General features: G+C 41.0%; 2 protein-coding genes across 6 annotated transcripts in view; one reads left to right on the top strand and one right to left on the bottom strand.

The window, feature by feature from the left end:
• Positions 1-552: 552 nt before the first annotated feature.
• ENPP4 (ectonucleotide pyrophosphatase/phosphodiesterase 4) lies at positions 553-19700 on the top strand. Of its 5 annotated transcripts, none has more exons than XM_048502896.1 (4): positions 553-718; positions 2708-3573; positions 4208-4378; positions 16829-19700. In XM_048502896.1, the coding sequence occupies exons 2-4, from the start codon at positions 2751-2753 to the stop codon at positions 17191-17193; spliced, it is 1359 nt and encodes a 452-aa protein (XP_048358853.1). In that variant the 5' UTR covers positions 553-718; positions 2708-2750; the 3' UTR covers positions 17194-19700. The 5 variants fall into 5 exon arrangements, with proteins under 5 accessions (XP_048358853.1, XP_048358844.1, XP_048358836.1 ...); XM_048502887.1 differs by having other exon boundaries at positions 553-827; XM_048502879.1 differs by having other exon boundaries at positions 553-844.
• The window catches only part of ENPP5 (ectonucleotide pyrophosphatase/phosphodiesterase family member 5), a 29970-nt gene continuing 11164 nt past the window's right edge, over positions 3748-22553 (bottom strand). The window contains exon 5 of the mRNA XM_048502848.1: positions 3748-3856. Coding sequence (XP_048358805.1) covers positions 3781-3856 — 76 coding nt within the window. The 3' untranslated portion in view covers positions 3748-3780. The remainder of the gene's footprint in view (positions 3857-22553) is intronic.

Raw genomic sequence — 22553 nt, 5'->3', positions numbered from 1 at the left:
TCCCAGAATGACAAAAAGATCAGTTCTCCTGTTTTCCCCACCTCCATGCAGGGTTGCCAACCTCCTGGGGGGGAGGGGGGGGGAGATCTCCCATAAGTACAAAAGGGGTCGCTTCCTCGGCAGTATATGGCTGATTTGGGCTGTATGGCGTCAGACCAGAGTGGGGTCCGCAACCTGCGGTTCTCCAGATGTTCATGGACTACAAATCCCATCAGCCCCTGCCCATGCTGGCAGGGGCTGATGGGATTTGTAGTCCATGAACATCTGGAGAACCGCAGGTTGCGGACCCCACTCTGGTCTGACGCCATACAGTCTGACGTCGGTCTGACACCCACTTCCCCCTCAGCCGCTGCCCTTCCCACGCGCACCTGTTTCTTCTCCCCGCACACCCCCCCCCCTTTGCTGTCAAAACCCGCCACCTCGCAGCCCAATCGGAACGCGAGGCAGCGAGCCCTCAACCAATCAGAGCGCGTGCCTCCGCGGAGTCCCGGCTCCTCCTCCTCCCGGGAGCTGAGCCGGAGGGTCATTGGAGAACCGTTAGTGGCGGTTGGGGGCAGCCAGTGCGCAGGCGCGCTGCGCCGCCCGGGACTGTGGTGCCGGCGGCGAAGGAGGAGGCGAGGACGGCGACCCGGGCTGTTTCGGCCGCCGCTCGAGGCGGGCGCTTGGGAAGGACGAGGGGGCGCTCTCCCCCCACCCCCCCCCACCTGTTTTCCGTGAGGTGAAGCTCTTTGGCCTCCTGGTTCAGAGCCTGAGGGTCTTTCTTCCTGGCTGAGGAGGTTTCGCCGCCACCCCACCTGAGGAGACAAATCGGAGCCTTGTGACGCGGGGTCCGCTTGTGTTGTGTGTGAGCTGTGATTGCCGCTTGCAAAATTAAAAGGCGGTGGGGGGGGGTGGGGGTAAGCCGTGTCCGTGGTTCCTACGAATGCCGCGAGTTCTGTGTCCGATTGTCACGTGTGGCGCGGAGGGAAGGGTTATCGGTGTCAAACTCGCGGCCCTCCAGATGTTATGGACTACAGTTCCCATCATCCCCTGCCGGGTGTCTCGTCTCAAAAGAGGCCTGATCAGAATCAAACTTGGCTTGCTAATCTACCCCATTCGTGGCTGGAGAAAACCCTTATATATCAAATGTGAGATATATCTATATCTATCCATATGTGTGTGTGTTTGTGTTTGTATTTCTATCTATACACACACACACACACACATGTTTATGTCAGATTTTCAGGGGTGGTTCTGTTGGCCTCGAAGAAGAAGGAATTATACAGTATTGTAGACCAGGAATGTCTGTATGGCTCTGGAGGCAATAGACTTGCCCTGTTCTTCATTTCTCTTATTGTACATAAATGTGAACAGTGAACTCAAATCTATGTATCCATAACTAAACATCAACACTTTTGTTTTAATTTTATGACTAGCTCTAGTGTAGACTTTGAAAAAGTTTCTCCAGATGCGAACTGGCTAGTCTCTGTCAGTGACTGAGTTATTAGAGCAAGGAGACTTAAATGAAGCAAGATTTGCTGTGAAATTATTTGACTAAATGCAAATTAATCTTAAGTATTGTAAGAATATCTTTGAGGTTTTGTGAGTTCAGATCTCAATTCAGATCTAAAGTTAAAGAAAACTTAAATGAGGAAAGTTTTTCTGAGAAATTATTTGACTATATACAAATTAATATTAAATATTGTAAGAATATTTTTGTTGTGTTGTGAATTCAGGCCTAAAGTTGTTAACGTGTACCAAGAGGAAACCAGGAAGTACAAACTGTCGGTCTAGTGGTTGTGTTGTAAGCTAGGAAAAAAACCACAAAGGAGGAAACAAGCTTGGTGTACAATGAAGCATAAGGACTGCTTCGATAGTTTTATATTGCTTTGCTAGTGTTTGTAGTAGCGCTATATATTATCGGCTTTAAAAACTTACACATATAGAATTGTTGCTAGGAAGTTTTACTGCAGACTTGAGTGACCAGTGGCCTTATTCCTGAAAAAGTCTACCGTCACTCCCCTTCACCCCAAATCAGCATGTGCTCTCTGAATAAGGATGCCAGTTAGAGCCTTTTAAAATATGTCTTCAGAACCTACTCTCTCAGTACTGTGTAACTCACGTAACATTAGGTTAGCTGAACTAAATTCCAATCTTGCAATGAAAATGTGTCATCCAGGGAAAATGAAACTATTTTGAGTGAAAACAATTCACTAAATGAGGAATAAAGCTTTGAAGAAGATATGGTCGGGGCATTTTCACAGGGGAAATCAAGATTAATGTTTTTTGCAAACACACTGTTATTGGACAGATTTATTGGACCAAGCTGAATATAAATGGAAAATAATGGCCATAAAATTTGCATGGAGTCTGCTTGGACATCTACCTACTTATTTAATTTATAACTAGTTGCTGAAGTACCTAGATACAGGACAAAACAGGAGGAAAATCTGTTCATCAATTAGAACAATCTGTAAATCAGACATAGTGGGATCATGGAAATTACTCTGTATAAAATTAGAGGTCAGGATATAAACATAGATAACTTAGTACCGCTTAACCTTAACTGTACTGGTGATAGTTGGTTTATGTTGGATAAAGGTTGCCAGCAGAAACTTCTGACTAGAATCCAAATAATACCTTAGATTTAGTTAGAATTATATTTGTGATGTGGCTGTTAGTTTGATCTGACATTGTTAATGAGGCTTTCTGATTTTTTTCTGTCTAGGTTTTACTGCATCTGAGTCCTAATAAGTGAAATTCTATCAACAATGAATTTTATACTGGTATTCCTCCTTAACGGTATCATTACCTTCTGTAGAGGTGATTCTATACACAAATCAACACCTCGGTTACTCCTGGTGTCTTTTGATGGTTTCAGGGCTGATTATATGGAGACATATAATCTTCCATATCTCCAAGATTTCATTAAAGATGGTGTGCTTGTGGAACATGTGACCAATGCTTTCATCACAAAAACATTTCCGAACCATTACAGCATAGTCACAGGTTTGTACGAGGAAACTCACGGCATTGTAGCAAACACTATGTACGATGCTGCTACGAAGAAAAACTTTTCGTCATTCAATGATGCGGATGCTTTTTGGTGGGATGAAGCAATTCCCATTTGGGTCACCAACCAGTGGCAAGAGAACAAAACAAGCGCCGCTGCAATGTGGCCTGGCACAGATGTCCGCATTCACAATACCACCCCTCATTTCTTCATGAAGTACAACTCTTCAGTAAGCTTCAGCGAAAGAGTAGAAAACATCATCAGATGGTTGAACAGTTCCAACCCCCTTGTCACTTTTGCGACTCTTTATTGGGAAGAGCCAGATGCGAGTGGACACAAGTATGGCCCGGAAGATAAAGAAAACATGAGTCGCGTCTTAGAGGAAGTGGATAAACATATTGGCCTGCTTGTTAAGAGGTTGAAGGCCTCTAAACTGTGGGAGGAAATAAATGTTATAATTACCAGCGATCATGGCATGGCACAGTGTTCTCCGGGCAGGTTGATCAACCTGGATGATTGCGTTGACCCACAGATGTACATGCTGATTGACAAGAGCCCAGTTGCAGCCATTCTGCCTTTTAGTAAGTATATGTTTGATCAGATTGAATTTAAGTTGATTTTTAAAAACAAAGTGTTAAAGATAATTAAAATTGTACCGTTCTTTTTTTTTTTTAATTGGTGTATTCGGACCGGTTCCTTACATACATATACAAAACTTTATATTTTATCCAACCTATACATTTCCCCCCTTTTCCCCTCCCCCCCAGAAGTTGTTTCTTCTTCATTTCTTAAGTAAACAGCAGCAGGTTCATCCTTTCTAGCCTCTTCATCCATCTTTCTTCTGTGACTCCAAATTGTACCGTTCTTGACCCTTGTTAAGATAAAGCAAGTATTTTCTAATGATTGGATTTGTACTGGAAACTTTGGAATTAACTTTTTTATTTATTTATATTTAAACCTGTAAATCATTGAACTGCATTTTAAGTGGGGAAAAAGGTGTGTTTTTTTCTTTTTCCTATAAAGCCTAAAAACTAGTGTGCTAAAGATATTGAAATAAATGAAAAGATGATATCCATGCTAAACATGCATCTTTTAATGAGGCAACCTTGTCTATCTTTAGAACTGCTCTTTGGGAGAAGGCAAGTTCTTGCTAACAGAATAAATTGTGATAAAAGATTGTCATTGGTTCAAACTCACTATTTAATTTCTTTTCAGATGAAACCTATGTTTACGAGAGCTTGAAAAAATGCAATTCTAATATGACAGTTTATCGTAAAGGAGAAATTCCAGACCGGTATCATTACTATCATAATGAGCGCATTCAACCCATAATTGTGGTAGCAAAAGAAGGCTGGACAATTGTGCAAAACCAGAGCTTGCCTAGATGTAAGTACTTGCCTCCCAACAGGTAACTGTTGGACTGGCTGGAGAAAATTATTTCAGGTGAAAGGAGCATCTGGTCACGTGGAGCACAGGAGAGTGACAGGAGAACAGTAAAGCCTTTGGGAAATCCTGCAAGTGTTTCTTCTTGACAGTGTACCGATTACCGTGATACCTGTGATTCAGTGCCATCTCACGGTTTTGGTCAAATTCCCTGTATAATTTAATGCATAATCCAGCAGATTATTCTAGTGCAGGGGTCTGCAACCTGCGGGTCTTTTGTCCTTGTACTGTGGTTCTGCGTGACTTGAGTCCTCTCAGCCTCCTTTGGAGAGTCGCCCTAAGGGTTAATGGGAAAGAGTCCCCATTCCTAGAGAGACACAGCCTGAGACGGCTATCCCAAGCCACTTTCAGTTTCCCTGTCCCAGCTGCCTGGTTGGCTGATGCCGAGTGAAGTAATGGCCCGGTAGGCCGAGGCGAGCACAGCTGGTGGATCCTGTTGAACAGGTGGCTGACAAAGGGATGGGAAACAGGAGGCGTTGCAGGAGGCGCGCCAGATTTTCAGCGCAATCTTAACCCAGTCTGCCCCCCTTGTATGGGGGGGTCAGGGGTAAACCCTGCTTTGGGTGGTCTCATTTCCCCCTCCCCCAGGCCCTTCTTGAGGGAAGGGACCACATGGCAGACCCCAGCAGCACCACCTTGGGTTGCAGACTTCCCAGCTTAACCCAGCTGAGCTCCCAGGGGCTTTCCTGGTGGATAGCAGCCTAGCTGAGTCAGAGTGAAAAAAAATATGATGTCAGGTTTTAAAGGAGTTATTACCTGCAGCCCTGCAAAGTTGCACTTGTCAGGGCGCTGTTTGATGGGGAGGCAGGGGTGGGTGGGAAATGTTTGCTTCTGCATTGCCAAGGAGGGCAGGAGTGCATGAGGAAAGACTTGCATGTGGATCTTGGAAGGTTTAGGTCAGAGTAAGCCAGTGGAGGGTAAGCTTGTAGATCGTGGAAGGAAGGAAGGTCGGGATCATCCTCAGCCATGATTGTCACGGGTTGCCAACTCCCAGCGGCGCATAATCAGCAGGCATTTGGGGAGTAGATTCTCAGAAGCTGTGGCTTTTGGGACCAGGGCAGGGGAGCCATGCTCAGTGAGGAATATGGCTGTCCCGAGTCCACCCTCCATGGCAGGCATTGAGGTCTGTTATTATTTTTTAAGAGTTCAAAATGTGTTCTTTACATAAATAAAATATCATTTTCTCTGTAGCACTTCATGGATTTCATAAGCAACACACTATAATTGTTTATACAAAGCGTAAAGGTAAAAAATATATATACAGTGTTATCTTCATTTTAAATGTCAAAAAGTATTTGCGACTCTAAGTGTTTTCCGTGGAAAACGGGTCCAAATGGCTCTTTGGGTGTTAAAGGTTGCCTACCCCTGTTCTAGTGTGAGATAATAGAGATAAGTATTGAAGTTGCTGTTCTCCTGAAATTCATTTCATCAAATCAGATAAGAATGTCATTAGTGATGGCAGCTATTCCAGATAACAGCGACCTATGTTGCATTTTGCAACCTGTGTTGCATTTTGACTTTCGTTTCTTATTATATCCTGTGCTTGAAATCATTTGGATTAATGTGCAAATTAATGTACATTAAAGTAGGAGAAGGTTCAGATGTATTTTAGATGTGCAGTTGAATGCCTCAAACTTGTCACAATCTTATCTAACCTGCCAAAAAGATTGTGGAAATGGTGAGCCAGCAGTGAGCATTTGTAATAGTGAAAGTACAAGAAAAGGGCTTATATTCCCTCAAGAGTTTTCCCATGGATTGAAAGAGTTCACAGCATTCTCATCTCCCCCACTCTTGCAGCCACCTGAAATGCCCCCAGGATTACAGGCGGCATTTCAAAGTTCTGTGAGAGAAAGAAGGCAAGCAAATTGTGCTTCATGAATGGAAATGCTTCCACCTGCTGAGACTCTGGATGATCTAAGCAAAGATGGTCTCTGAAATAGGTGCTGTACCACAGCTCTCCACACATACTTCTGTTGGTCATGCATGGGATTCTGGTGGCTAGATGATATCACCATTGATTCAGCTCATTAAAATTTTCCTGCAAAGTTGTTTTCCGTGCAGCCAGACAAATAGATGGCTTTAAATCTGCATGCTGTGAATAAGCATGCTCTGCAGATAGTGAGGCTCTAAGGAAACAGAGGCTTGATTCAGATGGCTCATGTGCTATATCATGTCTCAAAACCTGAAACTCTCTAGCATGTGACAGTGGCAAGATGGCATCTTGTAATTTAAGACTGATATTGTTGGAGAGAGACTGTAAATCATAAAGGGATGAGAAATCAGAAAAGAATCTGCAAAATATGGTCTTGTATCTCACTGCATTTTTTAAAATGAAACCCTCATGTAATGCAGTTTTATTTTTGTTGACCTTCTCTGCTTGTGAAGAGATGTGTTTGTGTGACATTTGAAGAAATTTCCTTTTCCCTTTTCTCATGTTTTGGCATCATAAAAATGCTAAAGGTAACAAAGATGTAGGTAACGTCTAAATAAGCATTAACATACAAACCCGCATTATTACCACTGGCAGCCAATTTAAAGTGTGGTATTTTCTTATTTGGTATAATAAGGAACAATGCTCATAACATACAATAATATAATTCACTGTTGTATCATCCACATGAATTATTTTTCTCTTTTCATTCAATAATCTAAACTAAACCCTTTTCTCTTTTTTTCATTCCAATAGTCCTTTCAAAGGTGTATCCACATTCATATAAATCCAAATTCATATAAATCCAAGTTCTTGCAATTGATAACAAAGTTCAGTCATAAATTGTTGCAGTCTTCAATTCATTGCTGGCAGGAGCATCGCATGCAATTTAGCATCTTAGGTGCGCTTCATCAGTGCCAATTTGCCATTACTTGTACAGCAGAGGTGTTCTATAGGTAATCTGTCAATGGATGTTACATCATATCAATTCATAGCTCATTTCAATGTCTTATTGAATCCATCACTTATTAAACACATATATATACAATTATAACATACATATATGAAATGAGCAATTATTAAGCTCACTAATGTTATTAGTTCCACTTACAAAGCGCTTTCCAGAAGCTGTTAGATCCTACCACACCTTTCCTCTGGTAGCTGACTCTCTCTGGTTGGAAAGCCTAGCGTGCACGGCTGATAAGTAACACCTGTTCAGTGTTCTTAAAGACACAGTATTAAAGATGACAAGAAAAATCAATGTTATAAATTTAATCCAATGGAATCTGTTTCTAAACTTATATATATGAGGCCGGTTTTCTGCTTGGAGACGAATTCTGTCTAAATTCGTAATGGGAGAATCTCCCTGAAGAATTGCTGTAGCATACAAAGCGAGGAGGTCAGTGTCATTATGGGTTATCTCGTCAAAATGTTCCACCAGTGGTGCTTCTTTTCTTAGCCCTGATACAACTTCTGTGTTCTGACACTCTTAATTTTTTAAGAATGACGCGTTTTTCCCATACATTTTTTAGGACATGGGCACATGTCGCATACATACATTTATCTGAGTCACAGTTAGTAAATTGGCGTAATGTCCATACAATCTCAGTATTAGGAACCTTCAGAGAAACGAACAGACATAAGAAAAATTACATTGTATACATTTTTCACATGGAAAATGTCCATATGATGTTGATTGTAGAAGGCTGTTTTCACTAATAAATTAGCTTATGATACCAATAACTTGTCTCGCGTTGGTTGTGCGTCTAAGACCTATCATAGGAGGTGTGTCTGACACCCAGGCCAAGTCTGAAATGACATGCCAATGTGTTTGTAAACTCTAAATTTAATAATTGCTGTTAAATTGGGTGTGATCTAAAGACCATATTAAAGCGAGATTGTTGTTGTTGTTGTTTCGGTTTAACAAGGAGGAGCGATCTACTTTTGAGATTCTGTCCCATGTGCTTCATATAGGACCTCTTTTGGGATAGCCCGGTTATAGTAATTGTTCTGTCAATGCGATTAGCTTCCGTATGAGAAATCCAGATTCCATTGTAAAATTACGTTTGGCTGCGCACTACAAAGCATTATGGTAGGAGTAATGCGTAAGCGTCGTTAGGGTGGATATGATTTAAAATGGAAGCGCTTAACTTGTTACCGGTCCGTGGGCTTATGGAAACAGTCGAAAAGCTATTTTCACGATCGCTGTGATAATACGAAGTGTCCAAATAGTGTACCTCTTCTTTGCTGGCCTGACCATAAATTGTAAATTAGATTGAAGTCCATTGATCCATACTAAGAAATGCATTAGAATTGAAATGGAGCATGGAAAATGAAGAATAAATGTCGTCAATGTAGCGTTTGCCAATAGAAACTGTAGCGTTGAAAAAAGGGTTAGCTGTTGCATTCAAATATATGTTATTTTCAAATGGATTCCATATAAAGGTTAGCTTCTGAGGGTCTTGAAGCTACTCCCCATACTCAATCCTCTAGTTTGTAGAAGAAATCATCAAAAATTTAAAATAGCTGTTGTCTAGGATGAGTTCTATCAAACTAATCAAAAAAAATAATACAGGTGGATGATCGTATTTTTTGTGCCAAAGCATCATATAAAAATAGCTCTAATTTCATGGTGTGGGATCTGGTATACAAGGAGGTGACATCTAGTGTCACCAACACCGTCTTAGCCTTCCGGACTATCCAAACCTTCCAATAAGGTAATAAGATGTACCAGAATCCGAATATATGAAGACATGCCTTTCACCAATGGCTGTAAGAAAGAGTCCACATATTGGGCTAGTGGCTCTGTAATAGACTCAGTTGCAGACACAATGGGCCGGCCAGGAGGAGGAAAACCCTCTTTATGGATCTTGGGCAACTTATATAAAATATAAGGGCCCGTGCAGTAGAACTTGTTAATGAGAGATTTATTACCAGTGTGTTAATCCACCCTGCTGGATTCTGCTTCCTGAACCGTAATCTTGATAGAGTCTTGCTATATGATCCGTTGGGTCACCCGTAAAGTTTTTTGTAAAAATCATCCATCAGTTGTCGTCTGGCTTCTGCTATGTAGTCTACTCGATTCTGTATCACGATGGCCCCGCCCTTATCCGCTTCCTTGATGACAATCTCCGGATCCTTTCTAAGTCTATTTAATGTAGCCCAATCATCTTTCGAAAAATTATGATAATCTCGTTTCCTGCTGTTATGATATGGATTGCCCTCTCCATGTATTATATCTTTAAGGACCAATTTTTCAAATGTACTTATAGATGGTTCCTGTATTGGAAGGGATAGAATTTTGACTTCATAATAATAACCTGACCGGGTAAGAAATAGGTAGTTCGCGAAGTTGCATCCGCAAAGAAAACCTTTAGTTTAATGCGTACCGGACAAGAGTTTGAATAAATCTACTCTCTAGTTTGATAAGGATAAAATTGTCGGCGTTACTCGCGTAACCAACCCAATTTAATACCTTCCGTTCTTAGCGGTGTGAGTTGTTTGGAAGAAAGATTCACTATTAGGTCTTCCTTAGGTACCTCTCCAGGCCCGAGAAACCGGAAAAAAAGAGGGTGGTCTTTGCGTTCTCTCCCACTCGTCTGCCCTGTTATATCTCGATGCGTTCATACATATCATTCCGGCCCTTGTCTTAGATTTCCAATGACTCATTCATAGCTTTGCCCTATCTTCTTCCCCTGAGGATGAAAAAGTCTGATCCGATCCGTCATGTCATATTCAGAAGAGCTGTATCCATCGAACCTACCACGTGCTCAGGCCTTCGAGAGTTGTGATTCGAGGATGAGATTACCACTTATACACTCTATTTGTATCACTTAGTCTCTTTGATCCGCATAAAATTTTTTGCCTTAAAAAATCAATCAATTTTTTGTTTTAAATTGGGATAAATCTCTTTCTATTATGGACAGTTTTATCCTCAAACCGTAAGCCCTGTCTCATAGTCTGCTGTAATTCCAGTTTCCTTAAGTTTTATATCATTAGTTGGATTTTGCTTCCAATTCAGCTGCAGTTTCTATAATGATAGGCACCATGAGGTCCAGAGAACATTTATTCAGGATGTTAGCCCAGCGGATCTTAAAATTATCTCTATGTCCGCAAACAAAGTAGGGCCTTTCTGGACACGTAAACCCCTAGGTATCCTATTGGATTTCACATACTCAATAAGAGAGGCAGCATGTTGGTGGATTCTAAGCTTCCGTTTACGTGTATTAACATATGTGAGCCACGTATTATCTGCAGTAGAATCCATAGTTCTTTCCTCAATCTGTACACTAGTAATAATTCGCTGCACGTCTTCTGCATTATTTATTTATTTATTTATTTATATTTTAGATTTCTAAGGCAGCCTCTTCCCGAAGAGGCTGTTTCACTAATAAATTAGCGCATTACCAATAACTTTGTCTCCGTTTGGTTGTCGTCTAAAAGGACTATCATAGAGGAGGTGTCTGACTTACCCAGGTAAGTCTGAAATGACATGCCAATGTTTGTAAACACTGCGTTTAATAATTGCTGTTAAATTGGTGTGATCTAAAGACCATATTAAGCGAGATTGTTGTTGTTGTTGTTTCAGTTTTAACAAGGAGGAACGATCTACTTTTTGTCCCATGCTTCATATAGGACCTCTTTGGGATAGCCCCGGTTATAGTAATATAGTTATGCTAATTTATTAGTGAAACAGCCTTCTACACCAACATCATATGGACATTTTCCATGTGAAAAATGTATACAATGTAATTTTTCTATGTCTGTTCGTTCTCTGAAGGTTCCTAATACTGAGATTGTATGGACATTACGTCAATTTACTAACTGTGACTCAGATAAATGTGTGTATGCGATTATGTGCCCATGTCCTAAAATGTATGTGGGAAAAGCGTTAAGCATTATAAAATTAGAGTGTCAGAACACAGAAGTTGTATCAGGGCTTTAAGAAAATGGAAACACCACTGGTGCTTGGAACATTTTTATTGCCAGCATAACCATCACCGGTTACTGACCTCCGTTTGATAGCGTTACAGCAATTTCAGGAGATTCTCCCCACATGAATTTAGACAAGAATTATCCTCCAAGCTGAAAGAAACGTCTCATATATATAAGTTTAGAACAGATTCCCATTGGATTAAACAGGTCATTTGGATTTTTTTTTCTTGTCATCTTTAATGCTGTGTCTTTTAAGGCACTGGAGCAGGTGTTACTTATCAGCTGTGCCACATTAGCCTTCCAACCAGAGAGTCAGCTACCAGAGGAAGGTGTGGTAGGATCCTAACAGCTTCTTGGCAGGCGTTTGTAAAGTGGAACTAATAACATTGGTGAGCTTAATAATTGCTCATTTCGGTATATATGTATGTTATAATTGTATATATATGTGTTTTAATAAGTGATGGATTCAATAAGACATTGAAATGAGCTATGAATTGATATGATGTAATATCCATTGACAGATTACCTATAGAACACCTCATGTACAAATGCAAATGGCAAATTGGCAGCTGATGAAGGCACCGAAGAGAGCGCCAATTTGCGTCTGCGATGCGTTCCTACCAGCAATGAATTGAAGACTGTAATAATTATGACTGAACTTTGTTATCAAATGCAAGAACTTGGGTTATATGAATTTGGATTTATATGAATGTGGATACACCTTTGAAAAGGACTATTGAATGAAGAAAAGAGAGGTTTAGTTTAGATTATTGGAATGAAAAAAAGAGAAAAATAGTTCATGTGAGGATGCAACAGTGGAATTATATTGTGTATGTTATGAGCATTGTTCCTTATGTATACAAATAAGAAATGCCACACTTAAATTGGCTGCCAGTGGGTTACGTGGTTTGTATGTTAATGCTTATTTAAGAGCGTTACACCTACATCTTTGTTGCAGCACATTATTATGGCAGAATGGCAACGTAGTTTCTCATATAATGCAGAAGACGTGCAGCGAATTATTACTAGTGTACAGATTGAGGAAAGAACTATGGATTCTACTGCAGATAATACTTGGCTCACATATGTTAATACACGTAAACGGAAGCTTAGAATCCACCAACATGCTGCCTCTCTTATTGAGTATGTGAAATCCAATAGGATACCTAGGGGTTTCTACGTGTCCAGAAAGGCCCTACTTTTGTTTCTTGGGACATAGATAATTTTAAGATCCGGCTGGGCTAACATCCTGAATAAATGTTCTCTGGACCCTCATGAGATTGCTCATTATAGAAACTGCAGCTGAATTGGAAGAAAAACTAATAATGATATAAAACTTAAGGAAGCTGGTTACAGCAGACTATGAGACAGGGCTTATTTGAGGATAAACTGTCCATACTAGAAAGAGATTTATCCCAATTTAAACAAAAATTGATTGATTTTTAAGGCAAAAAATTTATCATTGATCCAAAGAGACTATGATACAAATAGAGTGTATAAAGTGGCAGATTCATCCCACGAATCACAACCCGGAAGGGCAGCCGTAAGAGTACGGTGGTTCGATGGATACAGCTCTTCTGAATATGACATGACGGATCGGGACGAGACTTTTTCATCCTCAGGGGAAGAAGATAGGCAAAAGCAGGGAGTAGGTCATTGGGCGAACAAGGCGAATGATATGTATGAGCGGCGAGGAGATAGCAACAGGCAGAGCGCAGTGGGGAGAAGCATAGACCACCTCTTTTTTCGTTAGGCCTGGAAGTGCGGCGAGGAAGACCTAATAGTGAATCTTTTCTTCCAAACTAACTCACATGAAGCGGAAGGTGATTAAATTGGGGGGGTTGGGTTCGTTATAGCATACCGATCGATCCTTATCAAACTAGAGTAGATTTATTCAAACTTGTCCGAGCGATTAAACTAAAGGTTTCTTTCGCGGATGCAACCGTAATTACCTATTTCTCGGGTCAGGTTATTATGAAGTCAAAATTTATCCTCCAATACAGGAACCATCTATAAGTACATTTGAAAATTGGTCCTTAAGATATAATACATGGAAGGGTAATCCATGTATCATAACAGCAGGAAGCTTGAAGATTATCATAATTTTTTGAAAGATGATTGGGCTACATTAAATAGACTTAGAAGGATCCGGAGATTGTCATCAAGAAGAGGCGGATAAGGGGCCATCGTGATACAGAATCGAGTAGACTACATAGCAGAAGCCAGGCGACAACTGATGGATGTGGATTTTTTACAAAACTACTGGGTATTAGCGGATCATATAGCAAGACTTATCAAGATTACCTGCGGTTCAGGAAAAGAACTAGCAGGGGTGGATTAACACTGCGGTGGCAAATTTCTCATTAACAAGTTCCCATTATTTGTACGCTTATTTTATATGTTTTAAGATCACTTAAAGGGTTTTCCTCTAACTTTAAAACCCGTGTAATCTGCAACTGAAGTCTCTATTACAGAAACCACCAGCTATCAACGGACTCTTCTTGGCCATTGGTGAAAACCATGACCGAGTCTGCATCTTATTACCTTATTGGAAGGTTTAATTAGTCGAAGAAGGCTTGCCGACAATTATTGACACTAGATGTCACCTGTGATCCCCGATGAAGTAAATGACACACTATGATAACGGCACAAAAAAATATCATCCACCTGGCTACGACACGATTAGTTTTGACAGAATCATCTGGAACAACTTTTAAATTTTTTGGATATTCTTACAACAGAAGACAGTATGAAACAACTGCACCCTCGGGGCGCAGCTGCCGCACAATAAGGCGATTTAATAAATATGATACGAATGCGGCAGCAACCATTAAGCTACATTCTATAGCGTTACATTGGCGAACATTATTTCATTTTCCATCGCCATTCAATTAATGCATTCTTTAGTAATGGATCAATGAACTTCAATCTGAGCCTGAACTGAATGATCGAAACCAGCGCAAGGTACACTATTTAGTTTTGCCATTCCAGCATGGCGGTCGTAATAACTTTTACGTTGTTTCACTAATGCCAGGAACCGTAGCGCTCATTTAAATCATATTATCACCCGCGGTACGTTCATGTTACTGCATATAATAACGAATTAACGACCGTATTTTACGATAGTCTGGTTTCATCTGGTATTGAGCCAATTACTAACGAGGGCTATCAGAATTTATGAAACGTAAAGGACTTCAAAAGCGAATGGATTCGCAAAACTGAACAGCTGGCACAACAACTGTCTTTAAGCAACTCACTGTTTTAGATCACACCAACAACATTGATAGCGCGGTGTTACAAACTGACCAATAAAACTGGAACTTTTACGGTGTCAGCACCTCTATGATGAGCGTAGGCGTACATTAGCGTGGACGAATATTGATAGATAACTATTTATTAGTGAAAACGACATTACACCAACATCTGGACATTTTCCGCGTATTGAAAAGAATGTGCAACCACGATATTTTCTATGTCTGTTCTTGGATTCTCTGAAGGTTCTAATACTGAATTGGCGTATGACATTCGTCAGTTACCAACTTTGTGAACTCGAATAAATATTGACATCGTTCCATAATGCCCGTGATCTAAAATACGTATTGAGATAAGCTTACCAAAACCAGGTGTCCGGAAACTTTAGAGAGACGTATCGAAGATGAAAATGAACTGCTGAACATTTTTTTGACGCGCTTCCTCGGTTTTACTGACATCGTTTACCTATTTCGGAGATTCTCACGTAATTTGAACGGGAATTATCCTCGAAGCGGCGCAGATATCTGTAAGTTTAAGAACAATTCCATTGGATGCTGGTCATTGGTTTTCTTTGATAATCTTTAATACTATGACTTTAAAGAACGCTGAACACCCGGAGTGTTGCACCGGCTATGCGCGTAACTTCAACCGAAGAAGTCGTACCAGTGCGTAGCAACTGTTGACGGTTGCGAAACCGGAGAAACAATAACGATGAGTGACTTAATATTCGCAGTATATGTTATAATTGAAAGCGCTAGTGCTATGTCGTTTAATAGTGATGGATAATAGTTGTTAATTGTATAATGATATGATGTCCATTGACGAACCACTATAGAGCACCTCGTATTACAATGAAAAATAACGGGAATGCTGATGGTACCAGCGAGCTTCGTCGCGTCAGGTCCTGGCTATAGTCGAAGACTGCAATATTATGACTGAACTTTGTTATCAGTAGAACTGAATTTACTTCGAACTATGCACTGCTGAAAGACCAGTGAAAAAGAAAAGGTTTGGTTCAGGTATGAATGAAAAAAAGAAAATAATGTGATATTCTATTCCGGTAGTCTCAACCGGTAACAATGATATGAAGCATTGTTCCTGTTATACAAATAAGAAATACCACATAGAAACCGGCTGCGCCGATTAATTACGTGGTTTGTATGTTAATCATAAAAATGCTGCCTAATGTGACTTTTAGCAACTCACTAAGGACAGATTTAGAGTTGAAATCTTTTCCAACTCTGACTTCTTTCCTTGCTGGTCTTCCTTCTCCTTAACCCAGAAACTATAGGGTGGGGCAGAATGTGTCAGAAACGTATTGCCCTTTTGTCTGCAAGGAGAAATCCACTTGGGAGAAGGCTTGACATAGTTTCTCCTCTTCTCCACCCTCAAACCCCTGGGCACTAGCAGCGGTTGGTGTGATGTGTTTCACTGGGAGACTCCAGCACCAAGAAGGGACTTTGATTTACTTTATTGTGCACCCATTGTTTGAAAAATAAACACTCAACATGGTAGAAATCATTGCTGCTAATTCAGATGGACCCAGCTTATTCAAAATTAATATTTTCATACCTGTCTTAGAGCGTTTCGAGGTGCTTCAGTTCTTATATTTAAGGACAAATAGTTTGTCCAAAGATATTAAATAGAGCAAACATGCTTCCCTTTTCATCTTGTTTCTGAACGTCCAAGTTGAAACAGTTTCAGAGAGTTGGATCAAGCCAGCTTTTTCACCTGGTCTCATTCATGTCTCCTGTTTCACATGACACTTGTGCATGCCCATGATCCCCTTTTTTGGTGATTAAAGGGGACCCGCTTTCTTTATTTTACCCACAGAAAAGCTGAATGGATCCAACCAAGGACCCTGACATGAAGCTGAACACACATTCCTTGTTTCAGGAACTACTGAAGCCCCAATGTAATTTTTTTGGCATGGGGCAGGGGAGAGAGGGAACTGATCCCTTTAGTAGGGAAATAATTCTCAACTAAGTCAGTTCATATTTATGATGTGGACGGTAGTTTGAGAGGCAGGCTTGTGAAAATCTGGATTTGTGCTACTTCTTGTTTCCATGTTAATAAGCATGAAGATGAATTAAGAACTCTGTTAAGCACTGAGTGATCAAACAGAAACATCCTACAGACAAGTCCATCATAAATTAGAAAATCCTTGCACAGCATGTCAAGGTTGATGGGCACCAACTAACTAGCAGGACAAAGAGGCCCCTGTTATTGAAATCATTTGGATTAATATGCAAGTTAACTCTGGATTTCTTTTTCAGTAGGAGACCATGGCTATGATAATGCATTTCCAAGCATGCATCCATTCTTGGCAGCTCACGGGCCTGCTTTCCGCAAAGGCTATTGGAGGAAAACCATGAATACTGTTGACATTTATCCCATGATGTGTCACATCCTTGGCTTGACACCCCAGCCCAACAATGGGACCTTGAGCAATTCTAAGTGTTTGCTTGCTGACCAGTGGTGCATAAATATCCCTGAAGCCATTGGGATTGTGATTGGGGTCTTGATGGTGTTAACCACTCTGACTTGCCTTATCATCATCATGAAGAATAGAACACCTTCTCTGCGTCCATTTTCACGCCTTCAGCTTCAGGAAGACGATGATGATCCCTTAATTGGATAGCCTGCTTAGTAGTTTTGGCAGCACTCCACTGACTGTGTCTTGAAAACTGGACATCATAGGTCAACTTACACTGGAGAACATCTTGTGATGCACTTTAATAAAGATCCACCCTGAATACTGCAGAAGAATAGCGAGCGTCTGGGAAAATGCCACTAGCTTAGATGCAATGCAACCGTGAATTCACAGAAGAGGTTTTTACAGTTATTCCTGCCTCCTGCAGCCCTCGCCCTTGATGTGCATCTTGTTCTTTTTTTCCTGGTTCTTTAGGGTCTCTTGCCATGGAAAGGACATTAATGATCTTAAACCTTGAATTCAGGTAAACGTTTTTCTTACAATAAATACATTATCTGGGCTGACTAAGAGGACTCATTTCCACAATGTTGTAAGATATTGTTAGGAACAGCTACTGTGAGGATCATTTTCTAATTAGAAGCTGTCCGCATAAGAATTCTGCAGTTCTAGCCCTTTCAGTTGCTCTGTAACATCGCCCTCCACAAAATGGAAATACAGATTAGTTTGCCTTATTGGGATTTTTGATATAGAAACCCCAGCAGTTAGGAATGACAGCCAGAACAGAGCCAAAAGAAATATTATGCCAAGCCACTTCCACAACCTTGTCCAAAGCCATATTCTTAGAGCTACTGTTGGAGTGTTTTCTTATTTACAAAGTTACAATCTGGAAACTCTATGAATACTATGGGTCACCTGTGGTTGCTCCTGCCACATCTCACTCCTTGCAGATGACCCTTGTGGTGGGACTGTTGCATTTAAACTCCATTTATACACTCACCCAAATGAATGGAGCATTCCTATGAGATGGCCATTCCTGCTTGTCTTGACTGGCTTAGTAAAAACACTGAAATGTTACCCCCTGCTGTGTAGATCACATGCATAAGGAACAGCTGTTTAATGGTAACTGTTGAAATCAACTGTGACTTTTCAAGTATGCTTTTGAAGTTGCTATTTATAGATGTGTGTACTAATTACTCAGACTGTTAACAAATTAGTGTGTTAATGGAGCTGTATTTAGCTTTTTTGCACTTACAAAACTGGCACTTTTGTCAGAAGAAAGAAGACCCGCAAGGAGAGTTGGAGATCTAAATGTGAACAGAAGCCCAGTTTTGACATGAATTGCAAAAACTACCCACCTTACAGGTATATGTAGACTTTCTGTTGTCACAAGTTTAAATCTGAAGGTTAGTGCCTTGGAGAAATGAGTATTTCTGTTTAGAAGTGGTCATGGGTTTAAATCCTTAGTTCTTTTTAAACAAGGCCCTAAAATTGCTTAGAACTATTCTGCTAATATCAGGACTGTTTTTAGAGCAGTCGGGTCAGCTGAGTTCTTATCCTACCTCACGTACCACATCCTGTCGCTTTATATTTTTGCAGGCTTTTTAGAACTGTTTTCAAACAATCTAATAGTAACAGTGACTTTTTTTGAAGAGCCACTTATCAGTGTGGGATCCAAAATACCGCAGGCCACCTTCTACACACACACAGGCATTTCGCATGTTTCCTTTTCCTTAAATATGTTCCTCTGCCACCCAAAAGCATGCACTGATACCATACTCGGTGTAAAGTGCTACTGCCAGAAGGTAATCGATTTTATTTGTGCATCAGCAGAAGTGCCTTCCCAGGGGGTGGTGTGGGGTTGCAGTTGGATCACAGCCAATGTGAATGTGCTTATGTTGAGCTGAGTAGTGACCCTGCCCCGACGTAATTGGTGTTCCACTTTGCATTTGTTGTGGAAAATATCGATGATCAGATTTTGTCAAAGCATTTCGTCAAAGCATTCTGATGTTCAAGTAAAATAATTTCTGCAAGAATTTCGCCTAAAATCCATTTGACTTTTCTCTCACAGAGAAACTTTTTAAAAAATTGTTTGGTCGAATATCTTCGTGTACGTACATGGGAATGAATAATAGAACAGAAAATTAGGATACACTAGATTTGGGCTGAAAAGAGCACCCCTTAAATCTTTCCTATAAATGTTTGAACATTAATCATCCAGATGTCATTCATCAAGGCTGTGGATTTGTAGCAAAAATGGGCCAAGACTTTGACTTCTTCTTTTAAGACTACCTACAGAAACTAGGTAGTCATTCTAAAAGTATATCCTGTTATGATTTTAGCTCTTATAACTTCTGAATTGTGGCCATATTACTTAATTTTACCCATCACACATTTTTTTAATGTAATGATTATACCAGTTAACACGGGTTGAGTCAGAAGCAAACAGTTCAACAAATAAAATACATAGAATGTTTATTACTGTTCTTTCCACTGCAGTGGGCCAGTGGTACATAGGTGGGGATGGCTGAACAATTCCCTCTTTTATTGGGGTGCCTACATCTCAGGAGATGGGGGGGTAGGGGAGAGTTGTATGTATTATACTTTGAAGTGTTTGTTTTAAAGGGGCAGTGCCTTAAGTGGATAGATAAATTTATATGCATATATGACATGGATTTCCATGGAGAAGTTTTGTGTATATAAAAAATCTTTTAAAATCCTGATGTAGAGTTGGTTATTGTTTTCAGTGTCAAAGGTTTTGCTTTACTACATTTAGCCAATTACATATTCTGATATGTCACATTCCTTGTTCTGCTATTTCAATCAACTTGTTATGTTTCTTTCTATTTTCATGTGTATGTGAGCCTCTTTCTCGTCTATGAAAGGTGGTGGAGGGAAACAAGTGCCGCACACAAGTGGGTGGAGTCATGCCACTTTGGCATGAAAAGAAGGTGGCAATTTGCATTTCCTCTTGCCTTGTTGAACGTATCACTTTCTGAACTGGAGAGTTACAGAACAAGTTCCACTAATACCACAGCTAAACAGAACAATGCAGTCTTCTCTTGCGAAGGCCAATTAATTCAGGAAGGTAATAAATTCTGGTGTGCTACTTAAGGCCATGCCAAACCACCTTGCAAATTTGAGGTCCCTCCATAGAATGTCAGAACAAAGGTTGTGGTACAACTTAGACCTTATCTGCACAGGGTGTTTATGTAGAAGATTGACAGTGCAACCCTAAAGTGTTCCATTTACTTCAACGGGCTTAGACAGAAGTAACTGTACATCATTGCACTGTGAAGTAACTATGGCAGATGTGAGGGTTGAGTGGGGGTGCCCAATGAAACTTTCTGCTGCACTTTGTCTCTGGAACCCTGGCACATGGAGTTCCTTCGGCCCTAACCACTACAGGTTAATGTATTATTGAAGACTTTGCAGGTTCGTTTTTGGTTGTGATGATAACCAAGATTTATGTACTGTTAACACATATGACACAGCTTTAGCAAAATGACAAGAAACAGATTAAGAATAGTTTTTTGTAGTAGAAGGAATCAGAAAATATGGTCCTTAAAATGGAAAACTCCAAAGGCTAAGAAATGAATATGGCTCCTGAGTTTTTGAGCTTGCTCCTTAGGACTAAAGAATACTGGTCAAGGGTCGATTCCCCACTTCAAAAATGGAGGTTGATACGCACCGGTTTGGTTTGCTTTGGGACCTTTTGAGCGCGGTTTCATGGTTCCCACTGCAGCTTCTGCCCCCTTGGTCCCATAAACGCAGCAGCCATGCAGGACTCCCCACTGTCAGCGGATCAAACGCGCACGATCCGCTCAGGCTGTCCTGATTGGCTGCTGTGTTGTGCTGGGGCGGGAATTTTTTTAAACTTTCAAACTGACAGATCCACATCTCCGCGAGCATGCGTGGGAACGTTTTTCAGTGAATGCAAGGTAGACACACACTCCCCCCTCCCCATTGCCTCAGATCGACATGTAGACCTCTGTTTTTGTGCGAAAATGAAAAAAAAAGGCTGCGCGCGCATCGCGCACACTCCGCTGTGGTCTGATTAAACAGAAGGATCACTTCACTATCAGTGGCGAAAATCCCAAACCCAGAGTCACCCTTCGGACTTCCACACTGCTCTGCGCTCGGTGTGCGGTTTCCAAAAAGGTGCACTTCCAACCAGGATCCGAAATGACGCGCTGCGGGGTGGGAGGAGTGGCAGAATCAGAGTGACTGCGTTGTCGCTGGTGGTGTAGTGGGGAGTGCTGCAGGACCCCGGGATATTTGCCGTGAGGAGCGCGCATCTAATGGTGAGTGAGGAATCGACCAAGGTCTATGTTAAGCAGAGTGTCAGTGAGCTAGGTACCACTGTGAGACAGCTCTGAGGTTTGTGGCAGGGTTTGCATGTTACGCGGAAAAGACCGTTGTGCCACACATACAGTAAAGGAATGCCTGGCCCTTGGGTTCCAGTTTGGTTTGGGAAATCTTAGCAGCAGAAAGTGGCACAGAATAGAGGTTGGGGCCCCATCATAACAGACAGTGTATGCAGTAAGCTTGGTGGTGCAAAAGAGCCATACACTATAGATCCAGCACCTATGCCATAGCATGACGTCTGAAGTATGGCTGTGTGCATGGAAAATATTCGGAATCTGGTGTGGGCACAGTGTAATGCCAGTATGAAAGGACATTGCTGTGTTTCTAAAATATATGCCAGTTATCCTGAGGGCAGTTTATTGGATCCTAGTTTAAGTTCTATTTCAAACATGAAGAGACAGTGTGACCTTGGGTCAGCCATTCTATTGTAGCCTAAAATATTGTGTTTTGGTCCTCTGCAGTTTGGCTGCAGACTGGACTGTGAGGACAGAACAGTTCTGGTGCTCGATCTCGGGTTGCAGATGGATACAGGAAGTGCCTCTTGTCTGTCCATGGATTTTTGGACTTGACAGTAGCGTTTGATGTGCCTGATCCAGTTATAACATCTTGTCCTTGAAAACAACAGCACCAAAGAAAGGTGCTTTATAGTGAATTGGTCCATTGAGATCATTATAGTCTATTCAGACCAGCAATGGCTCTCCAAGGCTTCAAGTAGATTTCAGCTCACCTAATACCTGATCTTTTTAACTGGAGACGCCAGGGATTGAACCTGGGACCTTCTGCCTGCCAGCAGCTGCTCAACAATTGCGCCACTTTTCTCCAATTCAGGGTATTATTTTCAAGCTTCAAAATAATTTATGGCTTAGGATTTGCATAAGTGAAGGCGAGCCTCTCTTTAGGTGTTCCTCACAATGCTCTCACTAGGGGCTGCTTTCTGTTCCTTGTGGAGTACCTGAGTAGCTACAGTCCTGGTGAAAATACTGTTCTACAATCTAGAAAGAAATACAAGGCCGAGCTATTCAGGAGGGTGGTTGGATGAATCATGGTTTTATCTTGGCTGTAATCTTTGGAAACCACTGTGAAGCTTACAGAGAAGCATTATATAAATATTATGTATTTATACACATTTCTGGGTGTTCTAAAGATATAATGGAGAATGGGAGAAACCCATGTACTATCTTGGACCCCTGGAAGGAGGGCAA

This window comes from Sphaerodactylus townsendi, linkage group LG01, assembly GCF_021028975.2.
Source record: "Sphaerodactylus townsendi isolate TG3544 linkage group LG01, MPM_Stown_v2.3, whole genome shotgun sequence".
NCBI lineage: Eukaryota > Metazoa > Chordata > Lepidosauria > Squamata > Sphaerodactylidae > Sphaerodactylus > Sphaerodactylus townsendi.
This window is presented reverse-complemented; position numbering and strand designations above follow the sequence as displayed.

What these genes read in the sequence shown, in the direction of transcription:
- ENPP4 (XM_048502896.1), top strand. Translation starts at nt 2,751, where the DNA reads ATGAATTTTATACTGGTATTCCTCCTTAACGGTATCATTACCTTCTGT. An exon ending in TGCAGCCATTCTGCCTTTTA is followed by an intron (nt 3,574 to 4,207) that starts GTAAGTATATGT and finishes ATTTCTTTTCAG; the next exon opens with ATGAAACCTATGTTTACGAG. An exon ending in AAACCAGAGCTTGCCTAGAT is followed by an intron (nt 4,379 to 16,828) that starts GTAAGTACTTGC and finishes TTTCTTTTTCAG; the next exon opens with TAGGAGACCATGGCTATGAT.